Source organism: Pelodiscus sinensis, chromosome 2 (genome assembly GCF_049634645.1).
Source record: "Pelodiscus sinensis isolate JC-2024 chromosome 2, ASM4963464v1, whole genome shotgun sequence".
Taxonomy (NCBI): Eukaryota; Metazoa; Chordata; order Testudines; family Trionychidae; genus Pelodiscus; species Pelodiscus sinensis.
Window position 1 is genome coordinate 116,748,780 of NC_134712.1, and position 18,327 is coordinate 116,767,106.

General features: G+C 37.8%; 1 protein-coding gene across 2 annotated transcripts in view; it reads right to left on the bottom strand.

Annotated features, from left to right (window-relative positions):
* Positions 1–18,327, bottom strand: part of GMDS (GDP-mannose 4,6-dehydratase) — a 539,856-nt gene that overhangs the window by 289,903 nt on the left and 231,626 nt on the right. For both annotated transcript variants that reach the window (XM_075921351.1, XM_075921350.1), the window contains exon 7: positions 5,191–5,318. In XM_075921351.1, coding sequence (XP_075777466.1) covers positions 5,191–5,318 — 128 coding nt within the window. The remainder of the gene's footprint in view (positions 1–5,190; positions 5,319–18,327) is intronic.

Here is an 18,327-nt window from a genome sequence, read left to right on the forward strand (position 1 = left end):
GAGATTGTGGCAAAATGTACCATAGAAGATGACTTAGACTATTCATATTCCTTAAAAGCAACAATTCTGAATCAGAGGTGTTTTGGCAGACAGTGTGGTTGGACAAAAATTTACTTTTACTAAATAACATCCTTCAGTGAAAGTAGAGATTGTCTTTTAAAAGACAGTCTTTGCACAAAATACAAGAAGCTTCCTTCCCCTGGAGTCGTATGGGGACATTGCTGGCTGTTCCCCTTTGTCAGGGAGTGAGGGGAAAGCACTCAGTTTGCCACATCCCTCTTTCTGGCTGGACAGAGACAGGAAGGGAAAGAGTAAGCAGCGAGGAGCTGTCCGATGTATGTGTGGGGAAGACTGGGTAATACAGACCTGCAGGGGGAGCTGGCAGCTGGGGCCAGGCAGGCCAGTCCCATCCCCACCCTCACACCTCATGAGGAGCAACTGGGGCTTCGGGTAGGTGGGTTGACTTTGGGGAGGGGCCGTGCAGCCACCCCCTTGCCAGGAACCACCTGGTGGGGAAGGGAACTCTGATTGCCTCACCCTCTCCCCACTACATTGAGCTCTCACGAGGACCTGGACAACGCCAGGTAAGTCCTCTAGTTATTTTATTAAAATCAATCTCAAAATGCAATCAGCTTCCTGCATAAACCAAGGCACCTAAGCACATGTTTAGCTATAAGCATCCGAATAGTCTCATACCTAAATGCTTTGTTGACTGTATCCACTATTAGCACCTTCCCTGTCCTATACCCCCAAAACATTGCCAGATTAATGCAGAAGACAAAGGAGAATGTTTCTTGATGTTTGCAGACACTGTAGAACATTCACACAGGTTGTAAAGTTCAGGTCATTAAATTTTACTCTAGTTTGAAATTTTGCCTTTTTTCATCTCTCTCTGTATATAAAAAATGTTTTTCTGCCGGAAGACAGAATGATGTCATCACGTCATCAACATCACTGGCTCTCACTCTCCAGCTACCTGGGGCGAGCTGAGTCAGGACGGGGTGGCCAGCTCTGAACCATGGTGCGGCTCTTCAGGGCAGCCCCAGCTGACAACCTGGCTCCTGACAGGCCAGAGCAGCTTAAGCTAGCCCCACTTGTGCCCCAGTAAGGCCGAACCTGCCCACAGTACCTCAGCACCACCTACCTGATGAGTCGCCCCTGCAGGCGCTCCAACCTCGCAGGTCCTTGCCCCGCCCCGCTGCCCCACAACATTGAAGCGCCAGCACCGGCTTCCTGTGCGGCAGAGGATAGGGAGGGAAGCCTCAAGGTTCCCTGAAACATCCAGCTTGCAGGGAAGTAGCACAGCTAGAATGTTTTCTGTCCCTCTGGGGTCTTGTATTTTAATTTTTTATATATATTTATATTGTGTTTTAAAAAATGTTGTAAGCCACCTTGAAAATTTTAACTAGAGAGGCAGGGAAAAAATATTTTGTATAAATAAAATAAATGCCAACTCTGCCTAGACCCGGCAAGTAAACAGCATGTGGGATTCAGTTCTTTTATCTATTCATAGAAGTCTGGAGAATGTCCAAGTGGAGGAGTTCAACTAGACCAGTGACACTACGGTTGGGTAGTTAGCTCTGTCTGGTTGGACCGCTCTTCTTCTGTGCACCTCTGCTGTCTGCACAAACTTTAACTTTGCTCTGAATTGCCCAGGCCCAGAGCACTACGCCAAAAGGTAAGAGAAGAGAGGAAAGCTCAGCTGAAGAACTTGGAAAAGGCAAACTTACTATCTCTCTAGGCCAGTTTACAGCAAGGTTGTGTTCTATTGGAAGGATATCCTATTACAGCTTTACAAATAAACATGTTTCTCATGTATCCTTCATAATTTTAGCGTTAACAGTATTTGGCTGCTGGGAAATAAAAAGTTAGCAATGGATTGAAGCTTACTTTCTCAGCGTCCAACGTTAAATGTTTGTGAGAACTTGTATTGAAATAAGACTCTCTTGGGGTAGTGGTGAGAGGAAAAGTGTATGATGCCTTGTGTTTTTCACATGGTACAGGAATGAGTCATAGACTGTTAAGTGCTTACTATTGTACTAGAATTTGAAAATATCTAGCAGATGGTTTATCGTAATGTTCTGCATCAAATAAAAGATATAAATTAACCTCACAAAACAAAACAGCACACAGAAGATTCATTCATCAACAGTGTTGACATATTACTTCCCCTCCTTCCTTCAGTTGGTTATATTGGTTTCTATTCATATTATAATTCCAAACTCCTCCCACCAATTTACAAATATCAACATCACTGTAATTAAAAGGATCAACTACAAGTTAAAAATCAGTTGCTTAAAACATTTTGTAATTATCAATAATATTTTAGTTGAAAACTGACTTTTTACAAACATTTACTTTTTACTATTTGCTTATTCTTTTTTTGTTTTGTTTTTGTGTCTATGAGAGCAATACAACTAGATGAAGAAGTTACACTCTTCTTTTGAGCAAATTACATTTTCAGGTTTTCATCTACTAGAACAATGCTCTGATTTGCAACCACTGCAGGTGGAAGTTTAAGCACCAACTAATATCAATGAAATTATAAACAAAAATATCTTCCACTAACATTTTTTAAAAACATCTACAAACAGCTCTGATGTGGCAAGGTATTTCATCATATGCTTAATTTTTAAGCATACAAGTAGTTCCACTTCAATGGGACAGCTGCATATTTCAGTTTAGGCATATGCTTGAGTACTTTACTGAACTGAGAAGTAACTTAACACAATATCATGATGTAAGATCAATAGTATACATGAAATGGGACTCTAAGAGGTCTGATTCATAGTCTTAGTCTCTGAACATCAGACAACACTTCATCCCAATATCCACATCAGTAAAGATAGGATGAAATCGGTCACTACTGAAGTTAAGAAGAGTTTTGCCACTGACTATAATGAGAGCAGGATTTAAGTCAAAATATAAAACAAATATGAATGCTGTTATTATTTATTCCTAACCATAAAGCAAAGAAAGAAAAAGAAAAGGACAGAATGGGGTCTACCCTACAGGCATATGCCACTCATATTAACATCCATGGAACTGAAAATTAAATATAGATAGGATATTATACATCCTAATGTACTCAGTCGTGCATTTAAGGAATCTCCCAAAATGCTTATAAATATGATCATACTTTTTAACATTATATAGCATATTTACTCTAATTATGTTAAATCTCTAAATTCACTCTAGTCCATTAAAGCCTGAAATAGCTGTTTATTTCTATTTTAAAGTTATTCTTTTTTTTAGCCATTATAAGAATGGAAGCAACCACATTTTAAATATATTTAGAGAATAAGTCTCCCATTAGGTAAAGGGATCCTTCTAATGAGATATTCAAGAAGAACTCTATCCTAGTGAGAAATTCTTTTCAGATGATTTTGTGACAGCCCCAAAACATATGAGTGAAAGTCTGGAATTCTATTTATAGTGTACCTGATGGAGACTCCTGCTGAGAACTTTCCATCTGGTGGTTTTGCTGAACAAGATGAGGAGAGGGGTTTTTGGTTTTGTTTGTTAAGAATGCTCACAGCTCATTCCAGGTAAAATCTGAAGAATGTAGACCAAATTTTGCCCTCACTGTATACCATAGTGGCTGTAACTAACACAGCTCCACCAAAGAACAAACAGTCTTGCTATTGATTTCAGTGGTACCAAAATTTGACCTACTGAGTACAATAGAATTCCTCTGAATTTATACCAGGATATAAGAGTCTTGCATTCAGTCTTGAATATTCATATTCGACTCAATGTATACATTTTCTTTGAATATATTTTACTCATAACTATATTATTCTACTTTTTTTTAAATGAAAGCTTGTTAATTGTGAAAGGTTATGTTTTACTTATAAATAACAGAGCTAAGACCCTTTATACCATAGATGTTGTTAATTTTCTACCTGCAATAAAATGTTACATATAAAATAATTTCCTGGATTAATTAACCATGTTTAAGTCCTAAACAGAAAATGATATCCAAGCAAATGGATCCTTGCTCCCATGAAATATCATACCGACATCCAGGGTTCCTAGTACGCATATGGGTCCTTCCATGCTAAGGGATTGCAGAATTGTGGCCTAACTTTACAGTCTGGATGGCCACATTTACTTCTCCACTCATCTGAGGTAATGGCTTGGATGAATATGCAATAAAACCCTTCCTCTCCCCCATTTGTATCACGATCATCATGGAGGTTGGTAAGTTACCATGATACACAGGACAATATTTAAATTAGTAATATATTTTAGTCTTACTGGTGTTCCTTTTAACCACTTTAGTCACGGTCCAAGATCTCAAAAAAAATCTAAAACCATAGAATTAGCGGTGGGGAAGAGAGGAAATCACCAGAAACCTGATTTTTCTTACCCAACAAAACACTTGGTATTTTGATATTTAATTTGTAATTTAAGAAACATAAATAACCATCATATTTTTTAATCATACCAATGAACATGGAAGGTAGGGAGAAATTATTAAAAGCTAGAAATTTCCCAATGACCACAGAAAATCTTTAAGAGGCAAAATGAGGACAAAGAGCTCCTAGAAAAATGGCAATATTTCTGATGACATGAATGACACTTTTTTCAATACAATGTCGATTTTTTTTAAAAAAGGATATACATAGATTATAATTAGGACAATTTAGACTGGCAAAAACATCTGAAATAAAGTAAACCGTTATAGTTATATATGATACATAATACTTGATATGATAATATTTGTACGAAGCTTCTTTCTGAAGCAAAAGTAACCTGACCTGTGATTCTCAGTATTCATGGTGTTTTGTCCCATCACAGTATAAAAGGCTGACAGCCTGCAGTGAGGTCTTTAAAGTCAGGTTTCACTGCATCTTGCTATGATCTTAATGTTGGACATAAAAGTTCGCAGAAACAATAGGCGAAAAACTCTTTAAAATAGTTCCAGTTTATAGACCCCTCCCAGAGGAATTTGGTAAAGGAATGTAAACCTGAAGATTTATTTTTCTGTTCAGGTCATGGCTGGGGTAGCCCATTATGTTACTGAACACTCCCTAGCTTGAAACTGAGAGCAACACTAAGTTAACAGGCCTCTGTGGGTAAAAATTCATGAGATACCCCTGTGCAGGTCATGCATTTTCACTGAAGTTATTGCATTAAACAGATAAACGGCATTGTTTCAAAAAGGGCACATAGCCAATAACCTACCTCAATGTAGTCTTTGGCATGGCCCCAGTCTCTTTTAGCATCCAGATTGCCCAAACTGAAATATTCCATCTGTCCAAGGTGAATCTTAGCTACTGATCGGCTAATTTTTCGAGTTACAAAGTTAGCCCCTGAAACAGAGATAAAAGGCATTATCAGAATAGTCACATGATGGATAACTGTAGTAGAATTCCATTCTTTCAGTCTTTAACAGCTCCCCCCAAACACACACACTACCTGAAACTATGCCATCATTTATCATTTGAGTAAGCTAAGAAGCTCCAAATATAAGTGTCACATTATCTCCACTTTCACAGCAAACATCTTTGTGAAACTTGTGAAGCATTCCTAATTTGCTGCCTTAGTATTCAAACCAGGCAGAAAGAAGGCCAGTGAAAATCAGTTGGAATGTCAGTTTCTATATACAAAATACAAAAAAGTTAAATAAAGAATAGAAGACAGTCATCTAAGATGATCCTCATTTTTTTGAAAAACACACAAATATAAACTTTTTTCTCAGTAAAGCTGCTGGTGAGACCATCTAAATTTATACTTTCTTCAAAAGGTTTTACTGGTTAACTAGAAAAAGAGAATAAATTCATTTGGGATTCTCTATCTCCACACTTGAGTAATACATTGACACTGTGATGATAACTCTACCATTTAAGAAGTACACACAGTGATACCATACAACAAATAGTTTGGTTCTACATATTTGATTGCAAAATTCACATGCCTGCGCCTTTTCCTTGTAGAATTGTTTCAAATTAAATTTGACTGCTCATATATTCTCATCACAATACAGTTCATTAGTTATCTTAATATTGAGACTATGACTTCTATAATAATTTTAAAAATCTGATCAATTGTTCCTCCAAGAGAGAGAGTAAACCGAACCTGTACTTGGGACTGAGAATCCAGCTAAATGATATTTGCACTCTAATGCACTACTAGAATTAAAATGACACGGCATTTATGGTGCAAAAGAATATGACTAACTAGTGACAGGGGCTACTTTATATCCAAAGAGAAACAACAAAATTAATACTATGGAGCATAATCACTTTAGAAGGAGAAATGATTATTAGTTTGAGTTTGAATAAAGAATTGCTCATAACTAAAAGACTGAAAGGAAATCAGTGAGTCTACAACTAGACACATTCATAATACAAAATAGCTCTTATGAGATCTACCTCTACATTTTCCATATTTGTCTTACAAATGGCCTTTCTTTGAGTTTATTACATGATATATATTGCATATTCCAGACCAAAACCTTCTGACACACAAAATAAGAAAAGCATAAATCAATAGATTGTCTTACAAAGTAAAAAATTGGAATATTTCTTTTGCATCAGAACAATTGAAAAATTCAAGTCCCTGAGATCAGATTTATCAAAGATGTTTTTCTTGGGTTTGCCAAATGTTAAAGACTAAATGACATTCTGGTTTACTAGCTATTTTAAAGTTGTAGGGCTCTTCTATGATAACAATTTTTATATTTTCTGGAAAATGAACTCATACATAGTAGACTGCTGCACCTGACAACTTTTCAAAAGAATGTTCACACAAAATGTGTGCTCTCAACCTGCTCACGTGCAAACTCAGATGTGAGAACACAAGCATGCCTATGTCATGTGCATGTGCAAATGTGTGGACATGCACATACATCGGGAAGTTTGGGTGACGAACCCAAGTGCAAATGCACTTTGAAAAACCTAGTCTGAAAGTGTTATTTTAAATCAATACATTTTTAAAAAATCAATATGATGACTGGTGTGCGTGGGGACCTCTTGCTTATTACTTCCTGTTTCCTGCTCATGTTCGTTTCCTTCCCCCCTGAACTCAGAGCTCCAGATTGTATGTGTGCATACACAACTTTGGGTGTATGCACTTATTAGTGCCTGCCACATGGATGATTGTTTTGTTCACACTGTTGCTGACTAACTAGTTTATGGTTATTACATATTTTGATGACCATATACATCTATACCTTGCTTCAATAGGATCGCTGTTCTGTGGTACATCAGAGGCTAACATTCAGTAATGATCAATGGGACAATTCATTATAATTAAAATTAGTTGTTAAATTGAAATGTTACACAGTAGCTGAAATTAAAAATTCAGCAATTAAAAAATCCAAGTATATAGTCTGGAATGATAGAAAGTGAAAGGTCCTTATGATGGCAGTGTGTGAAAATGGAAGAAACTGTGGTCTCAAAAATAAAGCAAGGAATTATGTTTAGGACACTTGGTCCAATTCTGCTCTTGGACCCAATACAATATGAGCTGCTTGCAGACAAACACTTGTATGTAGCTCATTACAGGGCCAGGGCCTTAGCTAATCTCCTCTGGGATATTTCACGTAAATTAACAGATTTATTTTCAAGTGACACAAGTATAAGAGAGGGCTGAATTTGGCTCAGTATTATTGCAGTTGTGAAAAAGCCAGGCACCTTAACTCTTCTATGCATTGGTTTGTTATCTGCAAAATGGGTATGGGTAATGCACTTCACTAATGTCAATCGAAAAACTTCCTCCAACATGGATGGGGACAAGATTTCACTCAGCTTGCTCTGCATCTTATGGAATATTAGTGAAGTGCTTTGAAAATGTCAGGTGTATTCTTATTATTTGTAAAAGTACAATTTGTATTATATTTTAACTATTAGACAAAACTATTAAGCACTGCTGTAAGGTATAACATTTTGCACTGAAACTAGGTTAAATTTCCTGCATGAACAGAAGAGGCACTTTCAGCACTCAAGTTGTTTTCCAAGGATAGTGTTAAAGTACGCAGTCTTAGGTTTCACCCTGCAAAGGAGTAAAACTAGCAGCTTTCAGCACCACATTCCCATTCTCTGTATTAGCAGTGAGAGCAATAATCATCATCTTTATTGCAGCAAGCTTTACTGTTGTGAACTATTAGGTTAACGAATGACAGCTTCAATTGTGGAATTACTGTCTCCCAAGGGAACATAAAACACTAATGTTTTGGGGAAAATGGTTCCGAGTAATCAAGTTAACATAGTATTCATGTACAGAAGATACTGAAAGAATTATGTTTAACAATTTCTTCTAAACACAAGCAGAGTATACCCCAAAAGGCAGAAAGGAAGAACTAGAAAAGATCAAGATAAAATATTTGAAACATTATTTTAGAGGAATATTCTGATAAATGTTCAGCAGCAAAATATTTCAGTTCTCTAAATATCACTTAAAAACAGTCAAAAACTAAGCTACTGTTCATTTTGAGAAATGTGATCAGGAATTTTTTCATGCAATTCTGTACCAAGGATTAAATGACATTTCAAAGAGGCAGTCAGATTATGTGGTTCGTAGATAATGTTTAAATATGAATTCCCTTCAAACATAATATCTTAAAATATCCTATTACACTTCATGATTGATCTCATGCCATTAAATGCACATCAAAACTAGAACTTAAACTGACGCCCACTACAGCTATACACACTAGTTAAGGTTATGACAGCACTTCCACTATAAAGCCCTATTTCTAGGGTTTATAATTTGGCTATATAAATTTGCTTTGGCCTTAAACTTGGCAGACGTTATGTCTCGCTGCTTAGGAATGATTCTATCTATAGATTTACATGTAGTTCTATGGATATCTTTATATAGCTAAAAATAAAATAAGAGCTGTGGCACAGAAATGGTTAGCTTCTTTGTTCCGTAAGAGGTCTCCAGGACTCTTGAAATGTGTATCTGCACTAGTCTTTCCCCCTTAAAATTTCTCACCATTGCTGTTACCAGAGTCGCCCCACTTGTAACATGAGCATAAGTATATACAAGGTGGCTGGCGGGATTTTAACCACTCCAACATCCAGACTACTTCTGAGATACTGTAGACAACAGAATAGCTGAAATGTCACTGGCTGACAATCTTTTCTACACTAATGCTTCTGCAGTTATCTTCAGCAGTGGAGATGTTTAGGTGGTAGCACTGGTTAGAAATTTTAAGGAAAAGGAGTTTCTATCTTTTATCTCTCTCCCCCCATCAATCTTGGATGCTCCTTATGGCAACCTTCATCTTTCACAGCAGGCAGAAATGAATTTCCTGTAGTGTTCAAATGCCTGCTACCAATCAGCCAAACATGGCTTTTGACTAAATGATTGATTTGCTATAGTTGCACAAAGGCTAATGCCACTGAAATGTGCGTTAATAACAGTGTCATATGCAAGAAATGGGAGGTAACTATTCTGCTCCACTCAGCTGGAGTACAGTGTCTGATTCTGGGTGCCACACTGTAAGGAAGATATGAGCAAACTGGAGGAGTCCAGAGGAGATTTACAAAAGTAATAAAAGGATTAGAAAACCTGACCTATAAAGAAATATTAAAAAATTAAGCATGTGTAGTCTTGAGAAAAGATAACTGAGGTGGAACCTGGTAAGAGTGTTCATATATTCTAAGGGCTGCTACAAAGAGAAAGAGAACAATTACTCTCCAGAGTCATTGAATTTAGTCACCTTAATCTGAGCATGAGAAATGTAAATGTAAATTGGATTAAAGGAAAAACTTTTAAACTATAGCATAGTTAAGTTCTAGAACAGGTTAAAGGAGGCTATAGAATCCTTATTCAATATTTCTAAAAACAAGGATGATCAGGTATACTTGGTCCTGGTTTCAGTCTGGAGGGCTGGACTAAGAGTGCATCTATATCAATTGCGTAGCTTATTTCAAAATAGCTTATTTCAAATTTGGGAGTGTCTACACAGCACTTACTTTGAAATAGAGCACTTTTCTTCCTCCAACTTCCCTTACTTCTCATACGATGAGGGTTTCAGGAGTCAGTGTAAGAAGTCCTCCAGCTTGACAGTATTTCAACATTATTTCAGAATAACTGCCTTCTGTGTAGACGTGGAATAAGCTATTCCAAAATAATGCTAGTTATTTCAAAATAATGTTGCTGTGTAGACGTACCCTAAATGACCTCTGGAGGTCCCTCAACATTTCTATGATGGCATGATTCTAAGATTCTGATTTAGAACTCTTTTTAACTCCTGTAATTCAGATAGCTGTTTTTGTCAATGGACGATCCATAAACCTCAAGTGTGTAATTACAGATATATCAGAACAGTGGATGGCCTTTTAGGTAGTTGAAGAAAAAATAAGGTATCTACTTTGTTGACTTTTTGTGCTTATGCCACCACCACACTAACACAAAGGGCCAAATTCTGCTCTTATGCTGCCACTCAGTGCAGTTTCTCTAGATTTACTCTACTGTTAGAGCAGAATTTGGCCAGTAGATCTAAATGAACCTTTATGGTTTGCTACTTGAATAACCTACCATTTTAACTCTCCCCAATTAATCTTTTGACATGGTTGAAGGTGAAGTTACCATCAGAACTGGTTTAAAAAGAGGTATTAAAGACAAATTTACCTGATATTTACCTCTTCTGGAAATTACAGGTCTTATCTTACAGACAAATGTAAAGATCCAAATCCTCAAAGGTATTTAGGCCCTTAAATCTGATTGTTTCCACAACAATCAGGTGCTTAAATATTTTGCAGGGTATAATTGCCTACATGAATTAATCAAGACCAGAGAGGGAACCAATATCAGATCACTTAGGTTCATGGCTCTCAATCATGTGGTTAAATCACCAAACCACACCCGCCTCTCATTTAACAATTTAATGAGCCTAACACTTGGAGCATTCTAAAAGCTAAGAGACTGATGCTATAAAACGGAGATTGAGGTGGCACTGTTTGTGGTTTCCAGAATTGGTGAGTATCAGGGTGGAAGTTGGATGTCACACGAGGATGAGTACTAAGAGTATACAGGAATTGGGAGGGAAGGGATATGGATAGAAAGCTAATGGCATGTTAACATAGATGGGAGGCCAGGAGAAGGCACTTTAAAAGAGAAACCTATAGATAGGACACAAAGATATCAGGGTTTGGCCACTTAGGAAATGCAAAGAAAGGATGAGGCCAGACAGGGTGCCTATAAGTGGGCAACTATATGGATAAGTGTATTGTTTGGTAGTTCAGTTCACTTGACAGCGGACAAGGATATTTATCATTGGTGTTCGAAGCATTAAACTGCATTCAAAATTATCAAAAGCTCTAATTCTAAACTATGACACAATATTTTCTATCCCTATAGAATAGCACTCTCCTGATACATCCATAATTACACACTGAATAGCATTAGCAATGTGAAAATTGCTGTGAAAAGTTGCATTTAATTAGCAAATACTCAAGACTGTTTGTAATGTATACAAAACTATTATATTTTCCAGAAAAATGGGATTTTCAGTATTCTGTAGTGGGCACAAAAGTTAAATCCTACAGACAGGTTTATTAAAAGGATGCAAATATACTAATAATCATCACTGATGACAAAATGGTATTTTAGTACATGTTCTCTATTTAATTTTTCTTAACTAATTTTTTCTCTCCCAGGGAATGCGTTCCGGATAGGGATAGAGCAAGCAAAGAATTCTAATAGAGGGGGGAAATGAACATTGTTTTCAGAATTAAAATGTAAAATGTGTTATTTCTGTTCCAAATTTATTGTATACTGTTGACAGCACTTACATAAATAGAGCAGTGTTTCTCTTACAGGCTCACCCTTTTCTACCAAACTACTTATTTTTAAAAATAAACTGCATGTTACGTTCAACAGGTGATTTGCTCACACACTCTTTTAATCCTATTTTTTAAATTATATTATTGATGTTGAAGCAACAAAACATGACCTAACAAAACAGGTTTAGTGGTGAGTACTCCCATAGGTTGTTTAAGCACATTTGAACTAGCGAAGTTAAGCACACGATTTGTAGCTCTTCCAGCCACCCAAGTTCAGAACTACAATAAAACCTCAAAGTTACAGCCACCAGACATACAAGCTGACTAACCAGATGCCTCATGTGGAACTGGAAGTACACAATCAAGAAGCAGAGACAAAACAGACCCAAAAAAAGAGCAAATACAGAAGAGCAAAAAAAGAGTCAATACTAAATAAAGGGAAAGAAGCATTTTTCTTCTTCGTAGTAAAGTTTCAGAACTAATGTTCATTTGTAAACCTCTGAAAGAACAAACTTAATGTTATGTCTAGAGTTACAAATATTTCAGAGTTACAAGCAATCTCCATGCCCGAGATTAAAAAATTGGAGGTTCTACTGTACAAGTAACTTGGAGGTTCACCCAAAAAAATGGAAGATTTTACATCAATTTCTGTGGGATCAAGGTTCGGTGTAATGACACTAGCCTATGTCAGTATAGGGCAAACAGATTTTGTACAAATTTCCCCTACCTCTCTATCTAAGCAATTCAGTGTCAACTGTAGGTACATGAATTGCCTCACCTATGCATAAAACAAAACATATTGGGGGAAGGGAACATTTTAATTCACTTTAATCACAGAAAATACTGGCATAAAATTAACTTTAAAACAATCAAACTGATATTTATTTCACTGATTAAAGACTTCCTTATTTTAAAAAGCAAAAGATGAATGAACTGCTTTGAGTATGATAACAGTCTACTTGAAACCTTGCCCATCTCTTTCTTCTGATACAGACTTCAAGGGAGTTATGAGCAGATTTGATTAAAGCCACCCACCTGCTTTCCTGAGCTTTGCTATTTGGACACATTTTGTTGGGAGCTGATAGTGCAACACTGGCTCTGTAGAGTTTTGGTAGAGGAATCCATGAACTCACTGCATGCCTGGGAAATCTTAAAGCTCCATATTAGTTAGGAACTTGCATTGCAATTTTCATGGACTGCCCTCTGTTTCTGGGGTTCCTGGAGCAGCCAAGAGAGGCTCTGGCTGTATGGTTTCATAAGAATGCCACTGTCAGAGGGTAGGAGAGGAAGGATCCAGGACCAGTGCAGAAGAATAGAATTTAGAAATTCTGAGGAAGAACCACAGTTGTGTACATCCTCCCATCCAAAGCTGTATCATTTAGGCACTGCATTAAGGGTATCATGTAGGTGCCATTAGCTGCATAAGCACAGATTGTCCCTTCTGAGTTCCCAACATCCAGGCTGAATGAGTAGGCTTGATTGTCCTTTTGGATCTGTGGACTGGTGGGGAGCAGAATTATTACTCCTCTTTCTTCTTACCAGAGCAATGCGAGGGAGAAACCTCTGCACCTCCTCAAATGCAATACACCATGACAGCCCCAGACTTGTGAAGGGCAATGAAACAGTAATGGGCAAGACTCCCTACATCTCCATTCGCTCCTGGCCCATACACTTTCAATTAATAATCATTTTAGTTACTAGACAAAAAGATATGTGCAAAGCACTATTGGTAGTTCCAAGAACTTAATCCACATTTTAAACTGCTTAGGACTATCACATTCTATATACAAGCTGTTCCCCAAATCCAATTCAATTAAACAGAGTTTTCAATGGCAGAGCAGTGTGTGTACTGGTTTCCAGTATTTTTGTCAAACTATCTAAAAATGGTTTAATTTTTTAGAACCTTAGTTCTCAGTACTGGTTATAACTATAGCTAACTCATATTTTCATTTTAAAGCAGAAAACGTATGGACAATATGATTAATCAAATGTTGTTCCTTAAAATAGAGATTTTCAACCTGTGGTCTACTGATCCTTGCGAGAAGTGTGTTCAGACTATTTCTAAGATTTCCAAAGGGCTCTATACTACCACTCAAAAAATGTTTAAGGGTCTGCAAATGAATAAAAGGTTGAAAAACTGCTAACTTAGAAGAATGTTTTAACACAGATGACCACTGTAGCATTTTATTAAAAAGTTAACTTTTTTCTCAGTGGGAGAAAACCCACCATACCGTAACATTTCCTCTGAAACCGGCTCAGATTCAAATGACTTTTCGAACTACTATGATGTAACATGTCCTGCTGCACTTGCTGAATATGAGTTTGTGCATGAATGTCCAATTAAATGTGACTTGATAACTGTCTCAAATGCACACAATCTGGTTCTCTGCAGACAGAAGTTGGAGCCATTCCACTGACATCAATGTAGCCGTACCAATTTATATCAGAAGAGAATCTGGCCCATAAAGTCCATAGGGCATATGTTACAAAACTGACAGAAAAAAATACTTTTGATATTGTAACTTTGAATAAGAAAGAATACAAGTCAGTTGTACTGAAATACAAAGAATTTGATTAAGTGCCAAAGGAAAAGCATCTGAGTGAAATTTCCATTTAGTCTCTAATTCAAACTATTGTTCCTAAATACTATTGCACACTCAGTGTTCTTCAGGATGCTTCTTTCCTTGTAGATTTCTGAACTACAGCATTATCCTGTTTTTCTGATGTTTCTCATTTAAGTTAGGTTACATATTCCGTAGGCACAGAGGAGGCAGTCAAGATCACCCACTGTTTTGAGACTACTACAAAACTTAAGCACAACGGGGTGAACTAAGGACAGCAAGTTAGCCAAATGATGTATTTCCTGGCTTTGTCCTAGTAATTCAGATCCTTAAATAATTTTAAATTAAAAGCTACTATATATTTGAGAGAGTTTATCTTTCTATTTTTTCAAGAACTCCTCCTAACCGGTAAGAGCTAGACCCACCAAATTGGATATGCCCAGAATGGGATTGCTTCTCTCAAAACCATATAGAAAAAAGACAGAATCACCAAACAGGTAAAAGGGACTGGCAGGGGCAGGTGTTCCTCTCCCTGTTCAAGACTGCCCCACCCCAAGACTCCCACCCGTTAGGGGTCATTGCTGGCTGTTCCTCTTTGGCAGAGAGTGAGGAGAAAGGGCACAGTTTGCTGAATTCCTCATTCCCAATATTGAATTAGGACTAAAGAGAAAGCAACAACTTTTTTGCTCATTGAGCATATACACCTCTTATTCCAGTTATCATATAGAAGCCACTACACTCCATAAACCAGACTCCTGCATTGTACAGGGCTTCCAAGTTGCAGTAAAGAGTCAAATGTACTCAGTGGACAGTTAGGAGGGGAAGAAAAATCACTCAAATTTAACCCTGAACCCCACATGAACCCAACCCCTGGAGGCTGCATATTTTCCAATCTCCTGCCATCTGCTGCTCCACTGCACGTGGTAATCTTTGGCAACCCCACTGAGAGATGCCTGGGCTATGGCTCTGTTCAGACAGGGTGTAGAAAGAAAAGACACTGAGAATGTCATGGCTGACTGACCAGACTACTGAGATCAGAGAGATTATGCCTCATTTGCTCACCAAGCCCTGCCAAAAGCAACACTAGTTAACTGCAGGTACTCAAAACCCAACAGGCAAGTTTAAAGGAATTTTAGGCTTAAAAGAGGGCCATTCATAATGTGCATTTGTTGGGGACACTCTGCCCACCATTTCAGACATTTTCTTTCAGATATTATTCACAGCTACACCTGATTTGGACTTAAAGGACAGACAAGCCCAGAGAAGACCCAGAGTTTATGAAAGCATTTAATAGTCATCCCACTGAACAGAGATAAACAGAGAAAATCAATAGCTGTTATTGTAAAATAGCTACACTCTGCTTGTCTCCAGGCTCTGAAATGTTGCACAGTATGGAAGCAGGCAGGCTTGGAAGTTGCATGCATAACCCTTATACATCATCTCATGACAAGGGACCTCCCTCGTGTTAGTCAAATCTGTCTCTGTCCACGGAGGCCTCCAATTCTAAATAAAATAGGCAGAGAAGCTGCTTTCAGAAATTCTGATTCATGAAAGACAGTTTTAAAGTCCCTACAGTATCATCACTATTCTTGTGTCCTTTTTGAGGGTTTCTGGGGTATTGTACAGCACATTTAAGTACAGAGCGTACTGGACAGTTCACACAGATGAATGTAAACATGTAAGACTATTTAAGAACTATACTAGGAGTGGAATAAAAATTATATTATGCATTGTGCTAAAAGCAAGTGTTTGGTGTGACTATGGGCTGTTCATCATCAGGATCACAGATTGCTGCCGCTCTGAACAGGCAGCTGCTGCTGGTCTTTCCCCTTCCCTGTTGATCCACTGTTTGCCTGGATGGAAGTTAGGAAGGAAGACAAAAAGACACATGACAGAGGAGGAGAAGACATCTCCCCCCACAACCCCAGCTGCTTTGGAGCCAACAGTCCCTTTTGTTTTGATGATTCCTGGCCCCATTTAGTCTTATTTCCTCTCTGCCTGCCAGAAACACAAAGTGGAGGTGAGAATATTGCAAGGCCTTCAGCAAACACATGAGGACTTCTCAAATGCTTAGACCGTTCCAGCCTAGAAATAACTTCTCTTTACTAGACTTGCAAACAATAGCCCTGATTCTGATCTCAGGTACATGTTTTTTTTTTGCCCATATATCCTATTGACCAGAGTGGAGTCACTCCTGGTTTATACCAGTGTAAACAAAAAGGAGGGATGATCCTGATTTGTTAAAATTGTCAAATAAAAAATATATAAACCCCACATACAGACATGCATCCTTGCAGGAATAGGGTTGAAATACAAAGTTAGCTGTTAACCTTCTTTTTGACAGCTTTCATAGTTAAGCTTCTTTGAGTGTGACCTTCTCTACAAGCTTACTTTTTTGACACACAACCTTAGTGACAGTCAAGAAGCCAGGCAGAGCCACTTCATATAATTTATTATGTGAAACAGCTTTTAATAAAAAATGCACTGGCAGGTAGCCATGTTAAAGCAGGAAAGGCCCAGTAAGAACCTCCTACAATATAAAAGTCTCTGTTGTTCTCATTACTGTAAAGCAGGAAAACCTTTTAAAGGCTTTTGATCCAAACTGTCATTTGACAGAGACTGTAGACAAGACAAATGGCTGTAAAACAAGGCAATTGGATTTCCTACCGCTACAATATCTTACTTGGCTCCCATGACACAATTTCTCTGTTATTCTCTCTTGTCATGGTAAAGTAAACTTATAGGCTACCCAGAAAACAGATGAGTGTAATCAGGTCTTTATAAATGATATTTTTTCACCCAAGGAAAGCAAATAACTTTGCTTCCCCTATAATAACTGTTTCTAATACTTCATTTATACATTAAATTGTTTATAAAACACTTCAAGAGAGGTCAAGCTCAGAGGGCAATAATAATTAGAGATTAAGGAAAGCATCTAAGTATTTTGTGCCTGTGAGTAAACACTGTGGCAACTGTTATGATATGGGATACAACTATTAAGAGTCTGGCTCTATTTATTTTTGACTTTGAATCATATATTGCTTGCATCTCAAACAGATTCTTCACCTTTCCTACAACTAATTTCAATTAATGTTTAAGCAGCTGCATTGTTTCATGCAAAACTATCAATGAAAATAATCAGAGTCTTCATCACTCCCTTTTTTGGAAAATCCTTACAGAATTTTCCCCAAATCCCTCCAGGAAGCATTGGTTCTCCTCCACAACATGAGCTATAGTTTCCAGACCACCGGAAGAAATGACTTTGAACCAACTCTGGGGACAATGGCAGTATTTGGTCGCTGGATCTCAGGTACAAGGGCATTTCCTAGAGCCAGCTGCTTGAGGAACCATTATTGGTTGAGAAGAGAGAGTACAGAAAAGGTAATATTGTTTAGCTCTGTTTTATGATTTTGCATGGAAATGCCATGTCTAGTGGTGAGTTTATGTCAGAGATTAATCTTTTCCCCATATTCTCACAGGTCAAGGCTAGTGGGCATGCTAGGTCTATGGCCTTACACAGGAGGTACAGTGGACAAATGGACCCAGTTCCTCATTCTAGAAGCCATCAGGAATGTTTCTCCCCCAAAAGGAACTTCAAAATGTTTCTACCTTCTTTTTTTTTTTTTTTTTTAAAAAAAAAGCAGTTATAGGTTTGAGGTCGAGCTGACTACTTGCATTCACCTCCACTTTGCTGCCTGTGTATCAGAGGCAGCAAGGGGAAATGAGAAGTAGGAGCTGGTGCTGGGGGGGAGCTGGCTTGAAAGCTGACTCCCCCCAGCACTGTCTCCATGGTGCCACCCATCCTGCACCTTCCCGCTGCTGCGTCTATCATGGGGCAGAGGGCAGGATGACTGGATCCTACTGCCTTTTAAATTGCAGAGCTGGGCTGCCTATTGCCTAATCGAGCAATTGATACAAAATTCTATTGACTACTTGATTAGTTAAATACCAACATTTTATCACACGCCTCATATATCTGTAGGGTGACATGCAAATTTAAAAACAGAAACAGGATTAAAAAT